At 40.9% G+C, this 26,584-nt stretch overlaps 1 protein-coding gene across 1 annotated transcript; it reads right to left on the bottom strand.

The window, feature by feature from the left end:
* Positions 1-817: 817 nt before the first annotated feature.
* LOC141809446 (retinoic acid receptor alpha-A-like) lies at positions 818-23,140 on the bottom strand. Its single transcript, XM_074696468.1, has 9 exons — positions 21,982-23,140; positions 5,846-6,000; positions 5,272-5,413; positions 4,793-4,953; positions 4,528-4,704; positions 4,205-4,409; positions 4,048-4,115; positions 3,738-3,828; positions 818-3,296 (listed from the first exon to the last, which is right to left on the bottom strand). Exons 1-9 carry the CDS (start codon positions 22,181-22,183, stop codon positions 3,016-3,018), a joined length of 1,482 nt encoding a protein of 493 aa, XP_074552569.1. The 5' UTR covers positions 22,184-23,140; the 3' UTR covers positions 818-3,015.
* Positions 23,141-26,584: the final 3,444 nt, after the last annotated feature.

Raw genomic sequence — 26,584 nt, 5'->3', positions numbered from 1 at the left:
CTTAAATTCAGGGGAATATGTCTGCCAGCAAACCGAGACACGCAGGAAGATTTATAACCCAACAGCTCAACCTGATGTTTGATATGAAATAACAATGACATTGCCGTGGAAACAGCCTTAGTGAGCCAAAATACACGCTCAGTTTCACACAAGTGTGTTTCAGCATGCAAACATGGGCTGTGACAAAGTGTTTGTTTTCTGAGGAGGAATGACCGGAGGAGAGGGACGAGCAGCTTCTGGGAAAAGTTTGTCAAGACATCCTGTGGGCATCAACGGCTTCAAGCTTTTCTGGACCCTCAGTTTAGTTGTTTTTTATTAATATCAAACACTTTTACTCCTCTATATGTTACTTTCAGTAAGACAAATAGTTTTTTAACACTGAAACTTCAATGTGTTGCAGACCCTGGAGAGGAGACTGTCATCAGCTCATTACACAGATGAATGAATGAAGGGTTCGATCACACAAATATTTGACGTCTGCACTCACTGATGGTATCTGATTGTTAACTTTGGCTGAATTATCGGCTCAGTTTCAAACTGTGCATGCACCATTGGCTCTGGACAGATGAGTGTGCACAGTGTTGGCACAATGTTTGGAAAGCAAACTGTAACGGACTGTTAGAGATGCATTCTCACGATCACCTGATGAGCCTCCTCACAATCAGACGCTTTATTTCAGCAGCAGGATGTCTCGTCTCTGACTGCTGTCCTGCACCACCTCCCAGCATCCACCTGCAGGCTCCAACCACTGGAAGGATGTCAACACAGGAGTCCACACCAGGCTTCACATGAGAAACAAAGCAGACATGTTTGAGGACAGACAGAAATCAAACCTTTTATTAAACTCCCTGTAGTTTGAACGTTTTAACGGGTTTCAGCCCACAGAACATTAAAAAGGACGACAGTGAGAATCGTTTGTACCTGACAGAGAATACTGTAGTGAGGCAGTGGCACTGTGTAAACACACGATGACAGGAAACGGTGCTGAGTATAAAAACTAGCTTCAGTTTGAACATTTTGTTTTGGCAGAATCTGACATCACCAGAGATAGAAGAGTATGACTGAATCAGCAGCTCTCAGCGAAGAAGGAAAGAGGAGTTTGCTCACATGGTGCTTGCTTTGGTAAGAAGAGTCCACTGACGGCAGACGTTTTATCACGTTAAAGTAAAAACGTTTCAGTTTGTTGAGCTTCGCTTGCAGGAGATCAAACTGAACACAGCTTTTCTTACAGAGCATGGTGCATAGAAACACAAGGAAATACATTTACTGTAATCTATACATGAATTCACACAGCGGACGTTTTCATCTGTTGCTGGGCTCAGAGTGGAAGCTCACCAGTGATTAATGGTTTACAGAAGTTTTATAAATGTCATAATCTGACAAACTGATTTTCAACCAAATGAACACATGTAAAGATATTAATGCTGACAATCTCCAGTATTGGTGCCCTAAAAAAACAAAAGAAAGAAAAAGTAGCTTTCAGACATTATCTTTCTAAGGTCATGATAATCATTATAGTGACTGGATGCTAAAATTAGCTTTTGTCTTAGCATTGCAGAACAATATGAAATTGGCTTGATTCTCCTTGCAGTGTAGCATCCACACGATATCCCCAAACTGAGCTGCACCAAAAGATGCTGTGCTTCTCTACATCCAGGTAGTAGAGCATTGATTGGATCTACAGCTCTGATTAGTATGATAAGTATTCCTGCTGCCAAACAAGCGAGGATGACATGTTTAATTGTTCAGTCAAATTAAAATCCACACTTTTAAATCCCGAAAATGTCCGCTGTGTGAATCTTCTTCATAAACAGATTTTTCCATAAAGGAGATGAAGCCAGAAATCAGCTGATCTGGTGAAATACAGTATATATACACATGTACATTTAGGAAAATAACCTCTTTTATCAGTCTGTCTCAGTCTGACAGCTGCACAGCCCATTTTATATACAATATATTACACACAATGATTCTGTATACTGTACATAAACGCTCATCAAGGAGGAGATGTTTGATATCAGACGAATCCTTCACACACATTGAAACACACATTTCTGACTTCAGCCTCGGAGCCTTGCAGAGAGACGTATGTTTGATTTTGGACGAGCTGATGTGTGACAGATTTTGCTGGTTACAGAGAGAGCAGGCGTGCTGAGGACACCGTTCACTGTTTGCATAGAGAGTTTTACAACAGATACTCAGGATGTGACGATACACTAGTGACAATTATTTATTTAAAGATGACGGAAACCAAGTAGCCTCACAAATAGCTTTTTGTTGCCATGTTGAGACAGAGACATATGGGTCGGTCACTACTTATTGGTCGTAGGTGGCAAGATTTATGCAAAAACAAAAGCTGCAGTCATCAGAACTTTTATGTCTGAGTGTGGGAAACACTTACGATGGATCCTCGACGGCAAAATTTCAAAACTGGGTATTGCAGTTTCTTTTCTCCTCAGTTATTTATATCATGCCTTCAGTGAGCTCATTTTAAAGCAGGTACAGTTACATCCCCAGCTGATCTGTAAAGTAGGTGTGTTTTAGAATTTCATTGCAGAAATATTCCTCAGCCTTCTTCTCCTTCACGCTCATCAGTTGCCTCCTCGCCAAAACCAATCTGAGTATTTTCAGTAGTTAAGAATTTGACATGTGAAAGAACAAATCTGGACATCATCCAAATCTGATTAGAAGTTCATCATGAAAATCCTTCATCTAGATCCACACAAGCTGCACATGATGAAGCTTTCAGGCTCTATAAAGTGAATAACATGTGATCATGTCTTATTGCGTTTACCAGGACGTCTGAGCTGAGCTTAGTCCCAAAGCAGAGTGTTACTGTTTCTGTCCCTGCAGCTCTGTGCAGATGTTTCACCTCCTCACAAAGAGTTTCACACAGTTTCTGTTTCTCGAGTTGCAGTTATGTTCAGCTCTAAAGCTGCCGTCTGTGGTTTTCTTGCAGTACCACATCCTGCCACAGGGTGGCAGTGTGCTAAGAAAACATGCTGATGCTAAACTTCAGGTGGAGTCAGAAGGAGAGGAAGGGGAGCACGGCGCAGGGCTCTGGGTGGGAGACGGGACTGACTTGGGGGATGAAGATGGATCACAGCTGCCGAGATCTGTTTCTTTCTCTTCTCTGTCTCCCCCTTTACTCCTCCCTCCCCCTCCTCCACCTCCTCCTCCTTTCACCCCCACAGCACCCTGACCCTCCAGCCCTTCAGAGTTCTCCAGCATTTCCTGGATGAGTGGAGGCATGGAGCCCGGGATCTCCATCTTCAGTGTGATGACTCGCTCAGCTCCTGGAGGCGGAGGAGAAGAGGTCAGATAAGAAAGGTGGTGTCAAAGAAACAATCGCAAAGACAAAGAAATATGCAAAAATCCAAGTTCTTTTCCCACAGAAATCTTTGTCAAATATCAGATTCCTGTAAAGTCTTTCTTTAGTTTCAAATTCCATAAACTTAGCATGAAACTGAAACTTTTTGGCTTCACTTCAAATATTCATGTTACAGTGGTCCTGATCTTCTTCCATAAGAAGACAAACAAGTAGGGAGATCATAAACTGAGGTGTTAATAGCTGTGAAATTAGCTCATTCCTCATGGTCTTTTATCCGATCAGACTTTTTTTTGCAACCAGTGTATAAAAATAATCACTTATTTATTTTCTAAATGAAAAAACAAGCATCTTGGTTCTCTAGCTTATTGTCTGAGATGGTGATTAAGTTCCAATTTGAGGGTCTCACCTTTTACGCTGATACTCCTGAGGTCAGTTATCTTCATCAGTATCTTGGGGAACATACAGGGTTTTTCAGGCCTCCTCCTCCTCACGTAAATCTTCACAAAAAACAGGAAATGTGCACATGCATCGTTTTATTTTGGCGCGCCAGTTTCTGTAGATTCAACTTAATCACAGGTGTTTTTTTTGGTTGCAAAATCACCGCACAGTTATTTTAGTTTTATTTTATAATTTTAGTTTATTTGAATATTATGTGAATCATATTCTAAATCCCTGTGATGTGAAAAATAAAGGATGGAGAATATCACACTGCAGACCTTCAAGGCTTCAACGATCGGCTCCTGGAGATATTCCACCTTATCCGACTGCTCCAGATCCTGCCGGTCTGAACAAACACAGAACACATTATGGTGCTCAGACATTAGAAACACATACAGTATCTTTTTATTTTCTGGAGGAAATGAAATGTAGTACCTCCACAGAGCAGGCAGATGGCGCTAAGTAAACCCGTCTCTGCGTCATCCATCTCCAGGGGAAGCAGCTGGTTAGCGAAGGAGAAGACCAGATCTGTCAGGGGTCCAAATCCAGCGTTGTGCATCTGAGTGCGGTTTAAGGTAAGACCATCAGAGAACGTCATGGTGTCCTGGTCTGGAGTGTAGCGAGTGCAGATCCTGAGAATCTAAAGAAAGAAAAGAAACAGAGGGAAATATTAAAGGAACCATTTTAAGGAGGTGTGTTTGTCAAACTTTCTTTTTGTGTTGAGACTCGGCTGAATCGACGTCTGTTAATAAACTCACCAGTATGTCCAGACAGGCAGCTTTCAGCAGCGTGATCTGATCGGCGATGGTTAACGTTGTGAAGCCGGGCAGCTGTTTGGCAAACTCCACCGTCTTTATGATGCATTTGGTGGACAGCTCACTGAACTTATCCCAGAGACTCACATCCAGAGGGACGCGGTGCTCGGAGCTGTTACTCTGCAGGTAGAGGACATAAAAATGAGACTTTTTAACGAAGCCTGGAAACCTGAGCAGCTTCATGACACATATAAGAAATGACGGGTACCGTTGTGTATTTTCCCAGCTGGCCAAGCGAGGGAAACGTGTCCTGATGGGCTCGGCGAACTCGTTCGATCATCTGCTCTGTGTCTGCTGACAGGACGTAGATCTCCACCTCCACCTGCCTCTTCTCCTCCTTCTTCTTCTTTGATCTGTCATTACGAACCACTGAAGAGAGGAAGGTTTCACTCAGACATTCAGCAGAAAATTAATTCAAACATTTTCAATCTTAACAAACAGAAAAGGAGCTTCAGTCAGATTTATTCTCATTGTTGGTGAAAAGTCTGTCTCAGAATCCAGTATTTTGTGTCACAAAGGTATAGATTTGGTAAATTGTGTAACTGTCCCTTTAAAAAACCAGTCAAGTGCTGGAAGCTTCTGGTTGTTCTAAGGTAGCAATGGTTTATTGTATCAACCCTTCACAGCCACTAGAGGGAGACAGATATCAAAGATCCTCCTCGTCTGCAGCTGAGAGGATCTACTCACACTCTTTCGACATGCCGACATCGAGGCATTTCTGCAGGCGACAGGACTGACAGCGGTTCCTCGTCACCTTGTTTATGACACAGACTTTGTCTCGGTGACACGTGTACACCATGTTCTTCTGGATGCTTCTCCGAAAGAAACCCTGAGACACAGAAACCACGGTGATTAGTGGATAAGGCACAGAGAGCGTAAAAACAGAGTCTGTGTGGATCGTGGTCTGCACAGTCTTGAACCACTAACACAGATATCAGGCTGATTGCATGCACAGATTCTTATGGGTGTGTGTGTGTGGGTGTGTGTGGGTGTATATATATGTGTGTGTGAAGGATTAAATGAAGTAAAGAGGCTTACTGATCCTGGGGGAGGTGTAGAGGTTGTGACCTCTTGGCTGAAACATTATGCAAACACTAAATGAGCTCAACCCTCTAAAGCCATCTTTCATTCAGGTTTTCTAAGAAGAGCCTATGTCTGCAGGTGTGTGTGTGTGTGTGTGTGTGTGTGTGTGTGTGTGTGTGTGTGTGTGTGTGTGTGTGTGTGTGTGTGTGTGTGTGTGTGTGTAAACTGAACTTCCTACCTTGCAGCCCTCACAGGCGCTGACTCCATAGTGGTATCCTGAAGATTTGTCCTGACACACGAAGCAGGGTTTGTAGATTCTGGGTGGAGGTGGAGGTGATGGAGGGCTGGGGACGAGCAGGTCCTCTCCTGAACTCGTGCTCTCCGTCTCTATCGCTGCAAAGGGAACAAAAAGACTTAAATTAAGCCAGTAAAAAGCATTTATCAGTCCCTGCAGGTTTTCATGGGCTTTTATTACGACCTAATCCCTGCATAAAAACACAGAATCTTTGTGCACATTAGGGGCGAGCGATGTGACGATTTTTAGATCGTGAAGGATTAGAATGTGATGACGATCTGCCGAAGCACGAAGATCGTAGAACCGTCTGTCGTGCACATTCGATCCCTCGCAATGCAGTCTGTGCCATACGTTTGCGTGCCCATGCACAGCCACATCCAAAGTTTTTTTTTCTCTGCCGAATCAAACCATAATCAGCTTTGCGTCTGTACTGGAGACACACCAATGAACCAATCAGAGTGAGCTGTAGGCAGTGTCTTGGTTTGTTTATCTCTCCTCTCTTCTGATCCTCTCTTCTGTGAGAGAAATCCTGGCTGCGAATGAAAGTGAAAGTGACGAGTCGGTCCCCAAAAGAAACTGTAACTCCATTAACGAGGAACTGGTTTGGGTTCGCCCAAAGCGACACAAAACAAACATATGACAATCATCTGCAAAGTTTTCAACATGAAAGTTGGTACCCCTGACGGAAACACAACAAACCCTTTTAACAACCGGGAAGGACATCACCTGAAACAGCCTGCTGAAAGTCAAAGAGCGGCAGCTACACCGTCATCCACAAACACCACTAAAACAAACAACTTTGATCCAAGTATTTGATCAGGACACAAGTCAGCACCGTAAAGACGTGACTGAAGCAGTGATGTTTTTCCTCGCTGAGGATGTAGTCTCAATATACTGCACTTTAAGTGTTGAAAGCAGTAACTCGGTTTTACATTTTCATTTTATGCTTTCCAGTATGTTGATTTTTTTTCTTGTGAAAGTTAAATCTTTTGCACAACTTTAAACAAAAAGTTGGCTTAAATGAAGTTAAGATTGTATGGCTGAAGTGCATTATAACAAGAGGTGAGGTTTGTATTTGAGAGGATTGTTGTTTAAAAGCTGATTTTCTTGATGTTTGGTAGCACGCGAATGTGCTACCTCAAAACACAAGGCAAAGTCACTAAACTGATTAAAAGCCTCTGAGCTGTCTTGGTTAGCTAGCTGTTACGTAGCAAGTTGACTTTTATTGTGAGTTAAGCCAAACAAAAAGACTTTGACTTTAAACTAATTACATCATTTTATTTGGCAAAGTTTGCTAAATTGTTTACCCAAACATAAAAGTGTTCAAACATTACCACCTTAAATGATCTTTTATCTTTTTTTTTTTTTCAATTTAGAAATTTCACTTTAATAGGTGAATTGTTTTTGTTATAATGTTAAATAACATGCAAAATATTCTGAATACTATAAATAAAAAAAGACATGATAAAAGTAAAATTGTGATATGAAATTATTTTCCATATCCTTCATCCTTAGTGCACATGATTGGGTTTTGGGTTTGGAAATGAGTAAGTTCTATGTGGAAGTTTTTTTGGGGGGGATTTGGAGTCGTGTAAAGCAAATGAAGTGAAATTTAGTGCGCCATACTACAACTCTAGAAGATGTCTGGATGTAAGTGAAGCTAATGATCCACTTTATGATGTCATCCCTCCACTCCACTTCTCTCTCAACAAAAAGAAAGCAACACATGGAGAAGAAAGTTTGTGCTTAAAATCCTTTGTTGCCAAAGTTCACAACCATTCCCAGAAACAATTCTAATATTGGAAGAAGTGAATGGGTGGCAACCTGAAATGCATATCTTTATGACAGCTTATTAACACTGCAATGCTACTCCTTTTTTCCTATAAGTCATATTTTTAGGTTATTAAGCAGGAAAACAAGACGGTGACTGGAACAGAAAACCTGGACAGAGAGGGTGGGAGAACGACAAGCAGAAAAGTAGACGCAGGTTTGACTTGAAAACCAAAACCTTTCTTTAACGGTTCGTCATATCACCAGGAAATCACTTATTGAGATAAGAGTCCAGAACGGATCACTATCCTGGTCCTGTTTGCGTTTTCACAGCCAGCCGTGCCCCTCTTGGTAGGTGTCTTGTAAGCTGTATGCTAATAGCTATCAGCTACTTCATAGTCACCGACTGTAAAAAAAAATGGAAGTCATCTTGCTCGGCTTGAAGTGAGGTCGCCATGAAAACTGCTCCCCCTGGTGGCTGGCTGCAGTGTAGGTCAAAAAATCATACTCTCAAGCCATTCCAGATGGGCTGTGGTCAAACTTTAAAAAATTAATACACCTCGTGGAAATGTTTCTCACGTCTGATTGTTGTGGTGATTTGAAGATATCATTTGGCTGTCTTGTTTTCAAGTCTTCTTTTCACTGAAAAGTTTCGTTATCATTAGTTAAACGAGGTTTAAAACAAGGTTTTACGTCACGTTTAACGATGATTGACAGCTGCCGTTCTCATGTATTTTTTTCGGGGATTGTAAAATATGTCGGGAGATAGAGTCAAAAAGTGTTTAGACTCTCGAAAGAAAAGAAAAAAGTATTATTTTTGTCACCTCGCTCCACTCAGATTCTCCCAGAATCCCTCATCGCCTCTACTGCGCAGACAATGGCTACACCTGTGATGGGGGTATTTTGTCTACAAAACCGTACAATGGTAAATGGCGGAGCCACACTGTCCACTCTATGTACAGTCTATGGTCAAAATATGACGGCAGAGCAGAGCAACACAGTGTACCCTGCTAATAAATACAATGAAGAAAAAAAAACTGACACAGTAAACAAAGAGCCATGATGGAAGACATCCAGGGATTTGTCGTCTTTATGATTGGCATGTGGCTCTTTGTACTAAGTGAAATCAAGCTTTGTTTCAGAGAAGACTGTGTGAGGAGAAATACAATAGTCAATCAACGGTCGGCATCGTTGTAGCAACACCTTCTGAGGTCGGATCATTAGGTCTGGCATCCCAACAGAAGTTTTTGACAAAGTTTCAGTCAAGGGAAACGCCACAAAATGTGTGCCATACCGAGACGAACCGAACTAAACTACTTAGTGGAAACAGGGCTCTAGAGAGTTCTGGCCAAGGTAGGAGGCAGCACAGTTTCCAAAGTTTCTGACGAATGAAGAAAATCCAAACAGCTTGAAAACACGTCAACACATGATGTACACAATGAAACAAGAAATGATTGCCCAGAACACCCTGACATTATAAAACAGTTTGCAGGAAGAATGCTTGAAACCTGATGTGAATGTCTCCAACTGTTCAAAGCAAACACCAGGCCAAATTGTCTTCCCCATGGCAAACTTTTGTGGTATAAGATTACTGGATTAGATTGCTGGAGAAGATAAAAAAAAATCAGTCTCAAGTGTTTGAGTAACTTCTTTGGTTGAATAAGTTTTGACAAACAATGCTTGGCTTGGCCCTCAACCTTAACCTCCCTTTAGGCTCCTCTTCAATCACAAACATTGAGCAGATACCAGATGAATGAGAACTCATCAAGCCTCATCTTTTAATTATTTCAGTGTTTCTTCTTTTCCATTTTGGTTTCTTTTGCCTGAAGTGTTTCATTTTGCATCAGCAGGTTTTGATGTTTTGAAGCTTGAGCGTCTGAAACAAACGTCCCAATGAAGCCACCCATTTGCTGAGTGAGCGCCGCGGTGTGTCTGCTGACATCACCACATCACTTCCTCTCAACGTGTGTGTCAATACATCAAAAACATGTTTAAACTTTGAGTAAAACTTCAGTGAATTAAAAAAACACTTAATTTTGCACTGCACATGCTCCTTTTAGTGCTGTTCAAACGTGAAATGAAGAATAAAAACGATATGAATTGGATCTGAGCCGTTGTACTTCTTGTTTTTAGGGTGCTGTGCGGTTGTTTTAGAGAAGGTGAGGTCAACTTCCTCGCTTCACAAACACTTTCAGATCCATACTGACTCACATTCCTGCCACAGCCTTAAACATCCCAACAAATTCAAAAACAAATCCCATAAAAGGATGCAGTGGTTGTGTAAACAGGGGTTGAACAGAGTGCACAGGGAAGGGTTAAATTTACGTTAACTGCAGTGACTCACAACCCTAGAGATAAAAAAAAAAAATCTTATTTAAGTTTTAATCACAGGATTTTGCAAATAAGGAAGAAATAAGATTCCTCTCTGTCATCACTGCTGACCCAGTCGAGGTGTGTGACTCTGTTCCTTCTCATTACTGTTCCACATTGCGCCATCTGCACTTTCATATCATACAGTTGAAGTCAAATCCAGCACAGTCTGCTCTGCAGAGACCGTCTCCCTGTCTCACAAAGTGAAGCTAAATGAATTGAGTAAAACATTCACAAAAGAAATTATTCATGCTCCATATTTTTTTAACGTAATGCCCTTTAATCCTAACAGTGCAGGAGTTCGTTGCCCTTCAGGAGCTTAGTAAACTCATCCTCTCGTCACTAATTCTGAAACAAAATGTTGTTGTTTTTTTCCGGAGACCTGGTTGTGAAGCTTTTTGACGTCCTCTCATTCAGATGAAGAAACCAGGACGATCCCTGCTTCTCTTTCTCTCACTCTGCCCTCTCTAACCTCTAACCTAACACACTTCCACACCAATACACACACACTCAGTCCTCCCCTCCCCCTGCTTTAGGAGCCATACCAGACATTCCTCCATGGGGGAGACTCAGCTCCCCTCTGCTGCTCCGCTCTGTTTACAGGGAGAGACAGAGAGGAGAGATTAAAGCTGGACGACGTCTGATAGTTCGTCTTATGGAGATGTCCAGTAAAGTATCATACGATGTTGATGTGATTTAAAAAAGGCCTTTTATTAAGAAGACAAAAATCATTTAACCCATTATGACCCACCACACCAAGTCTGCCAGAGCATCTTTACATTTTTAGATGCTGCAGTGTCGTTTTTTGCACAACACTTTTGCTACACATCAATACAACCCTTATATCCCAATAGACTTATGTCCAGACTAAGTCAATAAATGTAAAAAAAAAAGTGCAATATACCATAAAAAAGACACATATTTTTCTAAATACAGGAATGTCATGGCTGTATCCCTCAGAAATGTACATTTTAAAAAACATGGCGATGTTTAGTCAACAGAGGAAGTGATGTGAACGACCACAGCCTGGACTGTAATGTTTTTGTTGTTCACACTGGAGTTCTGTTAACACATCAGTGGAAGAAAAAAGCGCAAGCGAACATGTTGAAAACACATTATGAAAGTATAACCCCCTAAGATTTTGTAAGGAAAAAGAATGATCCATTGATCTTATCTGGTTTCAAATCTACCACCAATCAGAACTTGATACACTGGGCTCTATAGATCCAAATTTGGAAATCTTAAATTAAATAACTGAGAGAAAGATTAAAAAGAACAAACACACTTTACTGTGATGTGTTTTCTCTGTAACTGTTGAGGCTTTAAAAACATATTTAAACCCACAATAGATTTTGAAAACTCAAAATGAGTGACAATGACCTGTGATGGGAGCAGACTGAACAACGCTAGTGATCACAAAACACAACAGGACACTTCTGAACTGTTAGCTACCATGATGCTATCTGATGTTAGCCTAAAAACATTCAGTATGAGGCATGCCACTCTAGTTAGAGCAGTATGTCTGACACATCAACTGTAAAAAGAAAAAAAAAAAAAGGACGTCATCTTGCTTGGCTCAAAGGGAGGTTGCCACAAAAACTGCTCCCCCTGGTGGCTGGCTGCAGTACAGGTCAAAAAATCTGTCTCTCCAGTCATTCCAGATGAGCTGTGGTCAAACTTTAAAAAATTAATTCTCCTCATAGAAATATTTCTCACGTCTGATTGTTGTGGTGATTTGAAGATATCATTTGGCTGTCTTGTGTTCAAGTCCTCTTTTTATCTGAAAAGTTTTATTTTCAGTCGTTATATGAGGTTAAAAATGAGATTTTACGTCACGTGTAACGATGATTGACAGCTGCTGTTTTCGTGTACTTTTTTTCAGGATCGTAAAATATATCAGGAGGTTGAGTCAAGAAGTGATCAGACTCTCGAAAGAAAAAAAAAAGTATTATTTTTGTCCCCTAGCTCCACTCAGATTCTCCCAGAAACCCTCCTACTGTGCAGACTCTGGCTGCAATTGCTACCAATGGCTGTGCCTGTGACAGGGGAATTTTGGCTTCAAAACCGCAAAATGATAAATGGCGGAGCCACGCTGTCCACTCTTAATACAGTCTATGGTCTGACACCCTCTGTTCCTGTGATTACTGTCAATAAATAGTACAGTGGATGCTCTGTCGCTCTCTGATGTTAACAAGAAACCAGTGATGTGATCCCATAGGAATAACTCTGTTTGCTCATGTGTGTAAACGAGTTATTCTGAATGTTTTAGATATTGGCCTTAATCTTAATATTGACGATTGCATGTAAACGTAGCCATAGATGATCCCAGCAGATGTTGTAAACTTTGCTGGTATTACCATTAGGGATGTTCTATACCACTTTTAATGCAGAATGATACCAGTACGAGTACTCCTTCTTGAGTACTCACCGACACCAAGTACCGATACTACTAGTACTTTTGATACATAAAATTTTAATTAGCAGTGAAAGATCATTTTGATCAAAGACAGCACAGTCACTCTGATATTAAGTCCAAATAAAACACATACAACTCTTCCTGAGTTTCAAATTTTTTTGATAAAAATCAAACAACAATATTAAAAGCACACACTAAAACTAACAACTGTCAGAGTTTAAGTATTTTTTTAAAGCAAACTAAAGATCAAAAGAAAAAGTTTAACTGTTCACTCTTCCTTGTTCATTCATATTGTCTGAAAAGGACCTGGCGCACATTAGCAGTTGTGTTAAACCGCAGCAATTAGCAGCATCTAGTGGCAAGGAGGACTTGCTTGGCGTAAGATTTTTTTTCCCTAGAGTATCTGCTGCTAGTATCTGCAGCCTTCTCTAGTACTGATACCTTGAAAAAAGGCTGGTATCGCCCCGATACCAACACCTGGTATCGGGGCATCCCTAATTACCATGGAATTAGTCGTGTCAAGCAACACAGCTCTGGTTAATTGGCTGCTCCAGGGTGGATGCTCTAGGAGTTTTTTTTTTTTTTTTTTTTACTACAGGAACTTTCCCTTGGTTCTAAGTGCATTTAGAACTGAGGAACCAGGGTCTAAATTTAGTTCTGAGGTAGGAAATTTACCCCTAACTTAGTGGGTGTGGCCTGTAAACTGAACACTTCTGATTGGAGGAGAACCCACAGTGATTTCATTTTCCCCTCTGTCTACAATAAGATGACACACAGCTAGAGATGGGTTATGGCTAACCAGTTCCTGTCAAGGATCAGTTAGAAATGGTTCCATCCATTGACATCATTGGCCTTAATGCTTAACATATCCCTTGTTGATTCTTTACTTTTACGTCAATATCACATGACGTGCCACATGTCAATCACGCTTGGCTTCACTTTACCAAAACGTACGCTGACAATGCAACGCATTTTGTGCAACGTTGTAATACGATGCAAGGATGGCAACATCACCAACATGTTAAAGCATTTGTCAATGCATGGCGTCAAATAGCAAGACTGTAATGTCACATTCATTGACGTGTAAACTCAATCAAATGTTGATGCAGAAATCCTTTTGAGTCTACTTTTTGTACATATATAAACCACAGGAGGAACTGATCAGGGAAATGTGAAGGAAAATATTCTCATCAGGTAAGTATTCAATGATGATCCTAAACTGTTTGAGAAGGATGCATACTGCTGATGCATAATCCACCTGGGTCTTTGGCCTGTGGTGAAAAGGCAAACAAACAATGGGCCACAAGAGTCATGTAGTTCCTGGGAATGTTTCACTAGGAACTAAAAGTCCCTGGATCTTCAGGTCAAAAAAAGATGTCTGACACAAGGGTTGGTGACTCTAAAACCTAGTTCAAGAGATTTGTTGTTTCTGTTGCCTAAAACGTTGTTTCCATGTAGAGCAGCAGAAGAGACAGATTTCTTTTCAGTGTTTTCTGTTGAAGACATCTCCATGAGCACAGCCTCTAAAAGCATGTCATTGTGTGCCACTTTAATACATATCAGATCTAAAAAAAGGTAAATAAAATATTTGTCTACATTCGTGATAATCCCGAGCTTGGCTGCGTGGTCCTGAGTGAAGCAGACAGACTGTGTCCTCGGGTCACTTCAGTTGAACGTTAGCCAGAGTCGGGTTAAGCTGTTTTTCAAATCTGATGTAGAATAATGTTCAGTGGTTTCCCCAGGCGGTCCTGGCTCTAAGCCAGCAGACAGTTCCTGAACAGAGGGAGTACTCCATCAGCTTACAGACCAGCCTCTAATCAGAGCGCTGAGGTATTGTCTTCCAGCAGTTTACAACACAATAAAAAAGCTGTTACATGTTAGTTTTTGAAAACAAGCAGTTAGGCCTCAATAATCAGTGCTTCCTGAGTTTCTGGGGAATGTTTCTGGGGAATGTTTCTGACCTATAATGCAGACTTTGTGATTGTTATTGATAAAATGTTTGTCTAGATTGTAAAATTTATCAAAAAAATTGATATCATCTTTCAAAAATGGTCTATGATTATAAAAAAAAGTTAGATAATGAGGAAGAAATAATCCTTTAGGAACCAAATCTTTACTCTGGCTTTACATGTAGTTTATTATGTTCCTTCCTGTTATCACTTCAGTTTAGCTCAGACAGGAGAGTAGTTACTTTTATTTGACTTGATCGGAACGTTATTGATGAAAAACAACGTGAGTGTGGTGAGGTTTGAAGCTTTAGGGAGATCAGAAGTGATTGGTTTTGAGTAGCTGAGCTGATTTGCTTATTTTTAAGAGGATTATTTTATCATTTTGACTTTGAAGAAGAGAGGGTGAGTTGTGTGTAAGGGCTTATCAGCTAGCACCATCAAGTCACTAGTATTCAGCCAGTATTCATATAGAAAAATAAGTCAAATTCTTCATATCAACAAGTTACAAGTAAGAATGCACGATATCAGATTTTTCTTGGATTTTTTGTTTGAAAGCAAATTTCATTAGTAAATATACAGTTTTAAGTACATGTTTTTTTCTGATTTTGCACAAGACACAAATATTGTGTAACAAATGTAATAAGAGTATACAGCATAATACGCTATGCTACTTCTAATACAGAAGAGAGTTGATGATCTTTTCAATTATGTGCACAAAAAAATATCGTTGTTAAATATCGGCATATCGGCAAAAAACCCAGTATCGTTCATCCCTAAACCCCTGATCTACAACTAAAGTTTCCAAGAAATGCATTTGATGTGTTTCAGCCACTCATCTGCTGCTGGGAAAGGGTTGTCTTCAGAGCTTGACAGATATTAGAAAAGTAACTGATGGAACAACTCGTTCTGAATTGCACGAGTGCGCAGACAGAGGACATCCTAATTAGACGGGACACTTTGGCACTGGTGGCGATAAATCCCAGTGCATCCTCCTTACATGCTGCAGTAAGGACAGGGATCATTAATTTTTATGTAGGCTGGAGCCATTATCAAAGCTCTTTAAAAATCACACTCCTTATTGATCCAGTGATTGATTCTTTAATTACTCTGTGAGAACGTGAGACGAGAAGGTTTTGGATGGAGCTGGAGTTTTTTTTTCACCTTAATTTGATGCATGATGCTGATGTGCTATGGAGGTTGTGTTCTGCGCCATTTATGTTTTATTTAGTCTTATCTTGGGGAAGTGATGCCGTTTGCTAGTTTAATTTTCTGCTAATAGCAATCTTGTAGGTAGTTATGTTTAAAAGCCACTCATGACTTTTTTTCATTGAAATGAAATTTAGTCGTCAGAAGCTACGAAAACTCTCAAACAGTCAGGATTCATGATCACATAAATGGAGGATCTGCAACAATCTCAAATTCATGCATCCTAAGTCCTCAGTGATGGATATCATCCACATGACTTACATTGAGGCCCCATTTACATGACGCGTCACCCCAAAACACAAAAACCGCAAGAGACTGAAAAACTGTAGTAAGCATGCCACACCTGTAGTTGGCGATATAACTGTAGAGTCTTTTGGTAGCTCTCCACCAAAGTAGAGCTGGGTCGATAATGAAGTGTCTTCACTGATTTAAGAAGTGTTACAACAGATGTACATTTTGTTGAAAGGCAGTCAGTAGATTTAACAGCATGAGCACAACACAGTAGTCCATCTTTGTTACTGTTGTTCTCTGATTTGCACACGACAATTTGAGGCTGTATTCAGACCAGAAAAGTCCTTTGGTCCACTTGTTCGGTGCGGACCAAAAGCGGACTTTATTTTTTTTTCGTTTGGTGCGGTTCATATTCAGATTGTACTTTTTGCAAGTGGACTATATTCTGTAAACACATCCACGTGTGTGACGATCAGTGCTCTCATTGGACAGCACTGACAAAGGGCGGCACACAGAATACAGACCTGGAAATGGAGGTAAACGTGTGTTTGTGCTCTTATTAGAGCTGCAAAATCATTTTCAGTTTCAAGAGCAGCTCCTTCAAAGAAGGCTTAACAACGCTCCGTTTCAAATTTTGGAACAGTGAAGACAAATGCATGCAGCAAGGAGACGCTATGCTCTGCGTGTCCTGACCCACAACATGCCAGCAACAGCGTGGCTAAACAGAAGACGGAGGATCAGGTATGAACCAAAGATGGTTAGGTTACGGTGGCTTTATAGGCCCAAAAGGCGCATGTATCCTGTAGTTAGTTCGGATGGACCTTGGTTTGTATTCAGACCTGCACTGGAGAACCACGAACCGCACCAGAGTTCGTTTGGAAGCGGACCGAGACCACCTCAAAAAGTGGGTCTCGGTCCGGTTGTTTGGTCCGCACCAGGGTTCGTTTGTGTCTATTCACACCTGCATGAAAAGTCTGCACCAGCGTGGGAAACGAACCCTGGTCCGTTTAAAGTGGACCAAACAGTCCAGGTCTGAATACAGCCCTGAGTTGCCACAGCGAAAGAGTGCAGTGTGGTGTCAGCGTTTTCACTGAAAACTCTGGCTTGTTGTCTTGCTACATGACAACAGTAGTCGGGGCGTTTCATAAAAAGTTTTCAAAATTTCTGTTTTCTGTGTTTGTTTACATCGGGGTAGTAGGGATTCTAACACTATGACAGCAGCTGTTAACTAAAGGTACAGCCCCAGCTAGAGGCAGAAGGCTGAGCTGCAGCTATGACAACATATGACAGCAGCATTTCTGGTTCACAATAATAAAGACCAGAAACTGCTTATACAGTCGAGCAGTTTCAGACTTTGGCAAGTCGCTCAGGTATCAGGTATGTGTGGGAATCACGAGGCATGCACTGCACTTTCCTTACCTGCCTCAGCCTTACACCTCCCTCTAGTTCCTGAATAAGAGACATACTTCTGAAAGAGCACCGATTCTTTTTCTCATCGATTTAACTGCACTAATTTTAACAGTCTCACAAAGCACTGTAATGTCTTTTCATTCTGTCGTCTTTGAAACACAAACGATGCAAACATGTGATACCAGCACTGTGTCGTGGAAAACATACAAAGACCCGCCTGCTACAAGACTTTCTAAAAGGAATGAATTAATAACAAGCTTTCCACTGCCACTCTTTAATATTTATCTGATGGCTGTGTGAACCCAAACACACACACAAAAAAACACACAAAAACACAGACATCTCTCAGATACAAACCCTGACACACAACCGTCCACCTCCTCCCTTTTTCACACATTCACACTCAGGTCAAACTTAGTCAGTATACCCTCACATTCCCAGACAAACTGTGAGCGAATGTGTGTGTGTGTTTGTGTGCAACACTCTGTGTGTGCGTGTGTGTGTGTGTGTCCAACAGTCAGGGAGAGGGAGGTCATTCAGTGCAGGGAAATGATGACTGGGCAGCTGACACAGGAAAGAAAGAGGCAGATAGAAGAAGAAATAAAGAGAGGGAGGGATGTAGGTCACTTCCCAATTGTCAGTGAGTCATTGCGCTGGATCACACCCAAACACACACACACACACACACACACACACACACACACACACACACACACACACACAAACAAAAAGTGAGCACTAACCCCCAGCCTCTGTGTACATGCTGCTGAAGCGATGGCTCAGTGGGCGTGCTTGCTTCTGCGTTGGTGTATAACCTTTAACCTTTAACCTGTTAGACTGTTCATTCCAGGCTCACACACACACACACACACACACACACACACACACACACACACACACACACACACAAACACACACACACACACTGGGGGCAGCCCTATCTTTACAGCTTGAATTTACGACCACTTCGCTCTTACTTCTATTTGTCTTAGTGTCGCTCTGTTTCTCACCACCACACACACACACACTCCCTCTTTATGACTTCAGCTCAGCGGGGCGAGGGCGATGTCACAGTGACATCACACTTGGGTTTCTGTCTGACTGTCTGTGGCATGTGACACCGGAGCAGGGTGGCAACATCAGCTTCCAGCATGCAGGAAAGTGTTTATGTGTTTGCATGTGCTGGTCCTGTGACAGAGGTGAACATGCCTCTGACACAGTGCATGCTGGGATTGGAAGTAGTTGAAATGTACTGATGGAACAAGTCTCTAAACCACTTTAAACATGGCGATGTAATCTTGACACTTTGGATGCAAACAAAAATGATCCTTCATGCGTTTTTTAATAAATCATATATATATATATATATATATATATATATATATATATATATATATATATATATATATATATATATATATATATATATATATATATATATAAATATACATCCCCACATGTGCAGCAATCCAGTGCATGTCTCCCACAGTGCTGCAGAGACGTGTGAATCGGTTAACACTCTTAATATCAAAATGAAGGGCGGGCTCATAAAAATAATCTTTGCAGACATATATTAAAAGATACCACCAGAGGACTGAACAGAACAATATTTCAGACTCACAGCATCCACCGTCCTGCCTACTTGTTATCGTTGAGGAAAGAAATACATCATCAAGATGAGCCGTCGCAGAGCCGCTAAAGCACAAAGCTTTTAACTTCAAACACCATCCTGATCGCCTCGTAGTTATTTCGATACTTCATTAATTGTCAACATCCTCACTCTTATCCAATCAGATGACCTGGTCAGAACTAACTGTTGTATAATGGGCCTTTATTTGTAGCAGTGTTATTTGGGGAATTAAAGTCCTTGGCCTTCAGTTTGGTGTGTTACGCTGTGCATTATGTGACCAAAAGGCCTCGGCGGGTCATCAGCTGCCTGCACTCATTACCAAATTTAACCTGTCCTGACCTCAGGTCCAGAGTCCCTTTGTTCACTGCTTTTCTGTCTGGCTTACGCAGGCTTTTCATGGTCAAATCAGAGTATTACAAGAATGAAACAACAAATTCAATAATCAGGTTTTTCAAGAAGAAAATAATCCAAGCTAGTCTTTGTTTTAGCATTTCAAATGTAGAGGGTTTTTTTTTTGCTTTTATTTGTCTGCTGGTGTTTTAAAATGGTGTTTGGGAATTAATTTAATTCATGAGCGTTTTGTATCTTCATTCATTTTATTCACACAAACAGTCAAGTGACTGTTCATAACATGAACACCGGCTTATGTGTGATGAGTTTGTGCAACTGCGGATGCTAAAGTGTCAAAACTTCAAAGAGTTGCACAACAACACGTGTGACATGAATGAATTTTTTACATTGTATTCTAAATGCAACACTTGTCTCATACTCAGTCCTGCATTCTGATTGGCCATCCCAGATGCCACCATGAAAATTGTCTCAAATTGTGATCAGTTATTTGCCTTATCTGGGGCCTGCACTTGAAGTGTTGCTAATCACTTGGGTTGTGTTGTTGTATCTTCTTTACTGTTCAATGTGGACTCAAGCAGATTTAGATACTGACCATTCTGTTACAAGAATATATCATCTTTTGGATTATTTTTAAATATTACAGTAATTATGATCCTTGGGTTAAGTCCCTAATGTTTACAACACATGACCCTCCATACAAAAGCCTGGCTCTGCCACTGCTCGCACTTTGCACAATGAAAAATAAAGAACAAGCGGCCAAACAATTACAACATAGTAATTAGGAATGCAGCCATGAAGCAGCTTCACTTCTGACTGCTCTTTCAAACGTCATGCTTATTTCATTGTTAAGGCTCTGCTGCACTAAGTGTTTCTGTTGGGACTCTCACAAAGGAGCAAATGTTTCTCACAACTGCACAGAACAACTAAGTGCTCACATAGGCCCCATTTACACCGCAATGTCTCATCCAAGAACGCTAAAACGCAGAGAAATAAAACCTGTGTTTACACAGAAACGCTGCGGGACTGAAAACACTGTAGTAAACATGCCAGGCCTGTAGATGGCACTATAACTGTCTTGTGCAAAAGTCGTTCCCGACAATCGAAACAACGGTACCGTTGTACTGCTGTTTGGGCTTGTGTGAAAAAGAGCGTGGTGTCAGCATTTCCACTGAAAACACTGGCTTACTGTTTCCATGGCAATAGTGTCGGCAGCGTTAAAAAAAAATTCCACTCTGGAGGCTGTTTACGAAAGTTGAGTTTTAGGTTGGCTAAGATGCTGTTTCCATGTAAATGCGAGGCAGAAATGCAACAATACTTTTGCATTTCACCCTAAAACCATTGTCGTGTAAACGGCCCCTTAATGTTCCTTGCTTATAAGATATGAAGGCGACATACAAACTTAAATTAGCATATTTTAGCTATTAACAATAGCAGAGGGACAGAATATGTAAGTTCTGTATCCAGTGCCAAAAAAATGAAGTCAGCAGCGTGAGAGCATTTCAGGGTTATACCATACGATAGGGCTAAGATGATGTGCTACTTTCGTGATTCAATTCCATTACGACTTTAATTTGATTGAAACTGCGATTCTTCGATTTTTACAATTTTTATGATTTTTTTACTTTGCTTATTGAACATGGGAAAAAGTTAAATGATGATTATAATGTTTACAGACTATATCAGGAGCCATATTCCCCCATATAATGCACATCACATGAGTCAGAGAGAAACATGTCACCCTCTACTAGAAAAAAGCGGTAACTTTTTTTCTGATCCAGTTTATGAACAAAAACTGAAATGAAGAATTTGAATTTGAATTAAAAAAATTTTTTTTTGACAAATAATCCCGATTTTGATATTGTCAAACAAAAAATCCCTTCATATTGATTTTTTTTTGTTTCTTCCACCCCTACAAGATGGCAAAATCAATCATCTACAAATACACTGCAGCAAAAGGGTCAAACACACCAAACGAGATATAGCTTCTGACAGGTCATCAGTTAGACTGTGCCGCCCATGCAAGGGTAACACATACGAGTTATATTATGTTTCTTGAAATTACTTTTTGAAGTATTACCTTTGTAGATAATTAAATGTGAATGTGTCATTCACAACTATTTTAGTAGCAGGAAAAGTTGGACTTTCTAGGTCAACAAATTACAACACAGCAGTATTGTTTATGATGTTTTGTTTTTAAGGGCAGCAACAAATACTGCAACAATTTTCCTAAAACTATCGTACTATCAAAATCTCTACTTGCTGACTGCACTGAAGCAATCACAAGCTGAAACCAATCACTTTTAAAGTGTTTTGTTTTTAGGAAAGGTCATTTAGTAAATCTATATTTAGTCAAAGCGTTGACTGAAAAGTTGACCATGATGAAAAATAAAGGATTCATGTATGCTCAGCTTTGAATGGTGGAGACATAACAGATGCTGTGTGATAAGCTAAAAAGTGCTGGAAGAAAACATCTTGTTGAGACTTGGAGTACAAGCGAATGTTAATTTTCCAGTTTGTTAAAATGGGGCTAAAAGAGATGCTATGAGGGACCTGATACTTGAAGAAGGAGGATGCATTTGTCCTAGTTGGAACCTCATTCATTCCTCCAGCTGGCCTCAAATATCAAAGAAAGGGCAGTGACTGTACCAACAGCGACCCCCTGTCATTTATTAACACATTAAACTATACACACCGACTTATTGTGGTTAAAAGTGCAGATTCTACCATTGTTTTTAATTGTACTCACAGTGGCTGGATCCGCTCCAGTGCCTGCCGGTCAACAGGGACCCCCCAAACGGACGCTGAAGTCCTCCTACCCCGGACAGAAGTCCCTTCTCCGGCCCGAGCCCCGGGGGTCTGTGGTAGTAGTCCATGCTCAGAAAAGAGCCACCGGGACTGGGGCTGCTCGGGCTGGGGCTAAAACCCACAACATCCACGCTTTCGTACATCCCCGAGAGGCGGGAGACGCGTTTGATCTCTTTGTGGCGAATAGAGGAGAGAAAAGATCAAAGCGTCGAGGACGGCGTGGAGAGAAAGAGGAAGGGAGGGAGGGAAGAGTTCACATCTTCATAACAGACTAACGGGAGGAGGAGGAGGAGCGATGACCGGTCCCGGTGACCTCTCAGCTCTTGGAGGAGCGCAGTCAGGGAACTATCTTGTCTTTGTCGTTGATTACGTCGAATGTCTTCGAAATTAACGCGTTAAACGACGGTTCTGACGTTGAATGACGATCAAAGTTCGAACGCTACAAGTGTTCGATTAACTTAACGTCCGAGGAGTTGAAATGTTTGTTCCTTAGCGAATTATCAAAGACACACTGCAACGTTACTTCACCAAATTGACGCACTTTTGTTGCCCAAGAGTTCAAAATGACCTCGACGTCCGTGTCTCTGTTGAAGAAGTCCGTACGTCGCCGTCCTTAGCAGTTGTCCGCTAACTAAAATACTATTATGTAATTGTCATATCGCTTGCTAATCCGCGTAGCTCGAAGACGAACTCTCCACTGCGCTGACAGACTACTCCTTTATGTCACAGATGGTACTGCTTGTCCTGAAATCCATGCATGCAGGAATGAATGTCGTGAACTAGGAGCAGAAAGGTCCAGTGTGTGGAGAGAAACGCGCTGCTCCTCGGCTCAGAGACGACAGAAAAACCCTGAAACGTTGAAACATTAATGCTGAACGCACGCTGTCACTGATGTCTTGGTGCTGTTTGTTGAAAACGGTGAATATCCGGGGGTGAAATTGAGGTAGGTCAAGATATCCGGGGCAGTTGGACGCGTCTTGTATCTTGTTGTTGAGGTCCAGCAGCCGAGCAGGCAGCAGTGTCCTGTGGTAACCCCTGATCTGTACCCGACGGCCTCTCTCCCTCTCTCTCCCCCGGTTTGATGAGTGACACCAGCTGCGCGCGAGCTCCACCTACCTGCCCTGCGCGTGCCTTCAAAGGGTTTTTAGGCTCTGAGCTGAGCTACTTATGATAATACATATTCCGTTTGCAGTCACTCAAATTTTGTGTTTGTCTTGTCACAGAAATGTTGTTTGGTTAAAGGGACTGTGAGGACTTCCTAAGTGAGCTTAAAAAAAGTCTCTCTTCTAGATATAAACCTGATGGTAATCCACACTTTAAAAAGAGAATATCAACGCCAGTATAGGTTATTTCTAAATACTACTTCTTAGTTTCCCAATCGGATTGATTGATCGTCTCAGTCTCTGAAGATACGCTGGCTGATGAAGTTCCGAAGTGAGAAGAGAGATCCGTGTTTTTCTCCACTGAAAACGATTTCTCAGATTAATTTTGTTAACATTACACACTATTAACATATTTATGAACAACGGGCTGCCAATAGTGCTAAATATAGCCAGCTACTCAACTATGGTACAAGCTCATGACGTTTGCTTGATGTCATGTTTTAATCAACAGTGCTACGTAACTGTTGATAAATACCTTACCTTATCATGTTGTGTCTTGTTGTCCGTCTTGTGCAGAGAAAAGACATTTCAAGCACAAGTGCTGATCTCCATTAATTTACAAAACAAACACACACCTTATTAAAAGTCATGTCTTCACGACAGTGTGCATGAGACCCCTGGCCAAAAGGTGATGCTGTGGTCTATTTAAACCAGATACTCCTCACAGTATCTTGACATGAACTTGAACACAGGCGTTATAATTTGTAGCCTGCCAGCCGAGCCATGCCTGGCCTGCGGGTTTCTTCCTCAAAGGGGCAACGTTAACCCAAACTCATTTACATATTCAGTTTGTTAGGGTGCTGCAAAATGTGTTGACATAGGGGGATTTTTCGGCAGGCCTGAATTAATGAATGTTTTGTTTTTTGGGAAAAAATGCCAGATCCATGATACAGAGGCATCAAACATCTAAATCGATTGACTTTTAATTATTGTTTATTTCAGTAAAATATTTCACCTCTAAGGCTGTTAATATAATTGTTTCAAACTATATATTTTTAAGTTTTAATACTGTTGTACGGAAGCCTCGGAGGCACATGCATCCATACATTTTATCTGAGATGGACACCAGTCGTCAGCTATCTCTTTTAACCATTAATTCATGACCAAAAACATTCACTTTGTTGAAAGCATTCGTTAATTTCCTTACTTTTCCAACCTTACAGCTGTAATGAAAGGGGTTGCCACAAAATCCAAACCAAATAAAGGTTTAAAATGTATTTTCTTGTTTGAACAAAAAAATCGTCATCCTATGCACACAAGCTGTAACCTTGTGGGAAAAACTCCATTATCTTGTCAAAAGTGCTGTTTCTACGTCCCCAACCACAAAACAAGCTGGATTTAAACCCCTTCCTTTGAGTGAGTCTGTGTCCTTGCTGTGTGGCCTCCTTGTATTGATTAGCTGCTGTTTAAAATATGAGCAGGGAAAGGAGGGAACACATCACGTTCACTGCTGCTGGTTAATCGATACAGGACATTAAATCTATGGAAAGCAGAAAGGTGGGAAAGAGATGGAAAAGAGGTGGAAATGGGTTACAGGGAGGTAAGTAGAAACAAGGAGAACTTAGCTGGATGTGAGCGCAGCAGGGGGTCCATAAGGCATGAATATATATTAATCCCTTACAAGGAGCTCAACAAAGACGTACTGACAGGCAAAAGTGCACAGGGTGGTTTTAAAATCCATGAGCTGAGGTTGATTTTGATGCAGTTTGAAGAAAAAAAATGGCAAAAGCAAGGCTAAAGTCAAACCATCTCTCCATTTGCAAGCTACAGCTAGTGACACAATTACACCCCAGAGCATTTCTGTTGTTGTTGTTGTTTTTTTTTTTTTTGTTTTTTTTTTAATGTAATAATTTAATTAATGTCAAAAATAAAGGAAAGAATACAAAGCTGGCCTAAACAGAAAAGGAAAATAAAGCTGATGTGGTAGTGATGAAAGTTGCAGTTCCAATAGGGTCCACTAGAGGCTTGAAGTACCAGAAAACACATACACACACAGCCATTCAAAAAAAGCTGATCAGAAATAAAAATAAAGGTTGGTTCAAAAAATGACTTTGGTGTTACTCAGTGTGTTTAAATGTACTAATATTATGAGTTTTCTTTTCTAGGCAGAAAAATCTGTTAGCAATGAGGCCCAACGCACGACTCATCTTTTCCTCTGATTTATCTTATGCTAAGTTAGATGTACCACCTCTCATCCTGCATGACCTCTCTCCATTCCTATAAAATTTAAAGCCACAAAATAATGAAATTCAGTAAATAAAAAAATGCAAATTTTAAAAGGGGTCTCTCAGGGATGACGCATTTTGGAGTCAGCATCTAGTGGTCATTTCAAGAACTGCAGTTTTTGGCACTCCCATGTAAGCAACATAAAAATCATGGGAGCTGCAGCTTAAGCAACAAGAAGAAGCATAACACAGCACTTTTCTCTGAAGTGAAGCTGGGATATGAAATTCATTTTTTTTCTTTCTTTCTTTTGGCATGCAATGTCAGAATTATATAAAAATTGATGAAAACATGAAAATCATCATTGCATTATTTATTTTTCTTGGTGCACTGAGTCCTATTTTCCTCCACAAACTGTCAAGAGAAATAAAACAGAGGAGAAGAACTGAAAAGAGGTGAGGGGAAAGTTAGGAAAAGAGTCATAAGGAGGAGGAGAGGAGCAGAGATCAAAGGAGGGATCCTGCTGATAGAGACGCTGATAGTAACTGTCTCTCCTCCATTATTTATCACACAGCTGTGCTCTAAGTAGGTTACGAGGAAGAAGGGCTTGAACTGAGGGATAATGGGAGAAATAAAGCAGAGGGAAACGAGGATTTGTAGACAAGGAAATCACAAGAAGTGACACAGAAAGGATGAAAAGTTTAGAGATGCAGAAGGCGACAGGTAGAAACAGAAAGGAGTAAAAATAGAGATGACACTGAAAGAGACAGCGAGGAATAAACACGGCTATGAGAAGGAAAACAAACATGATGTGACAATGCTGGGATGCTGTTTGCCTCGGGTAGAAGGAAAATATATACTCAAGTATTTAAATATAAATGTATGTGCACACACATGTAGCTGCATTTATGGTTGACATCACAGAGAAAGGATCACGCTATGTTGAAAATACTCATGACTGAGCCGTGAGCTGTACATGTCACGTGAAGCAGGGTGTGTTTGGACACTGAGAGCGTTGTATGTGTGTTTGGGTGCAGAATGATGTTAAAATCAAGTTTTTTGTAAGTTCTTTTTCTAATCATGGTGGGTTTTTTTTATATATATCTGCAGCCCACATCTGAAGTTTGGTCCATCAGAGTTTTTATAAATCAGTGCACTCCAGTGGTCTCATTCTGAAAGAGATGCCCCACTAACGCTGCATAATGCTGCGAACAGCAG

Source organism: Halichoeres trimaculatus, unplaced genomic scaffold (assembly GCF_033239565.1).
Source record: "Halichoeres trimaculatus isolate MK-OKI-2021-1 unplaced genomic scaffold, fHalTri1.1 fHalTri1_scaffold_20, whole genome shotgun sequence".
Taxonomy (NCBI): Eukaryota; Metazoa; Chordata; class Actinopteri; order Labriformes; family Labridae; genus Halichoeres; species Halichoeres trimaculatus.
The sequence above is the reverse complement of the archived record's forward strand: the minus strand, read 5'-3'. Positions and strand labels throughout refer to the sequence as shown.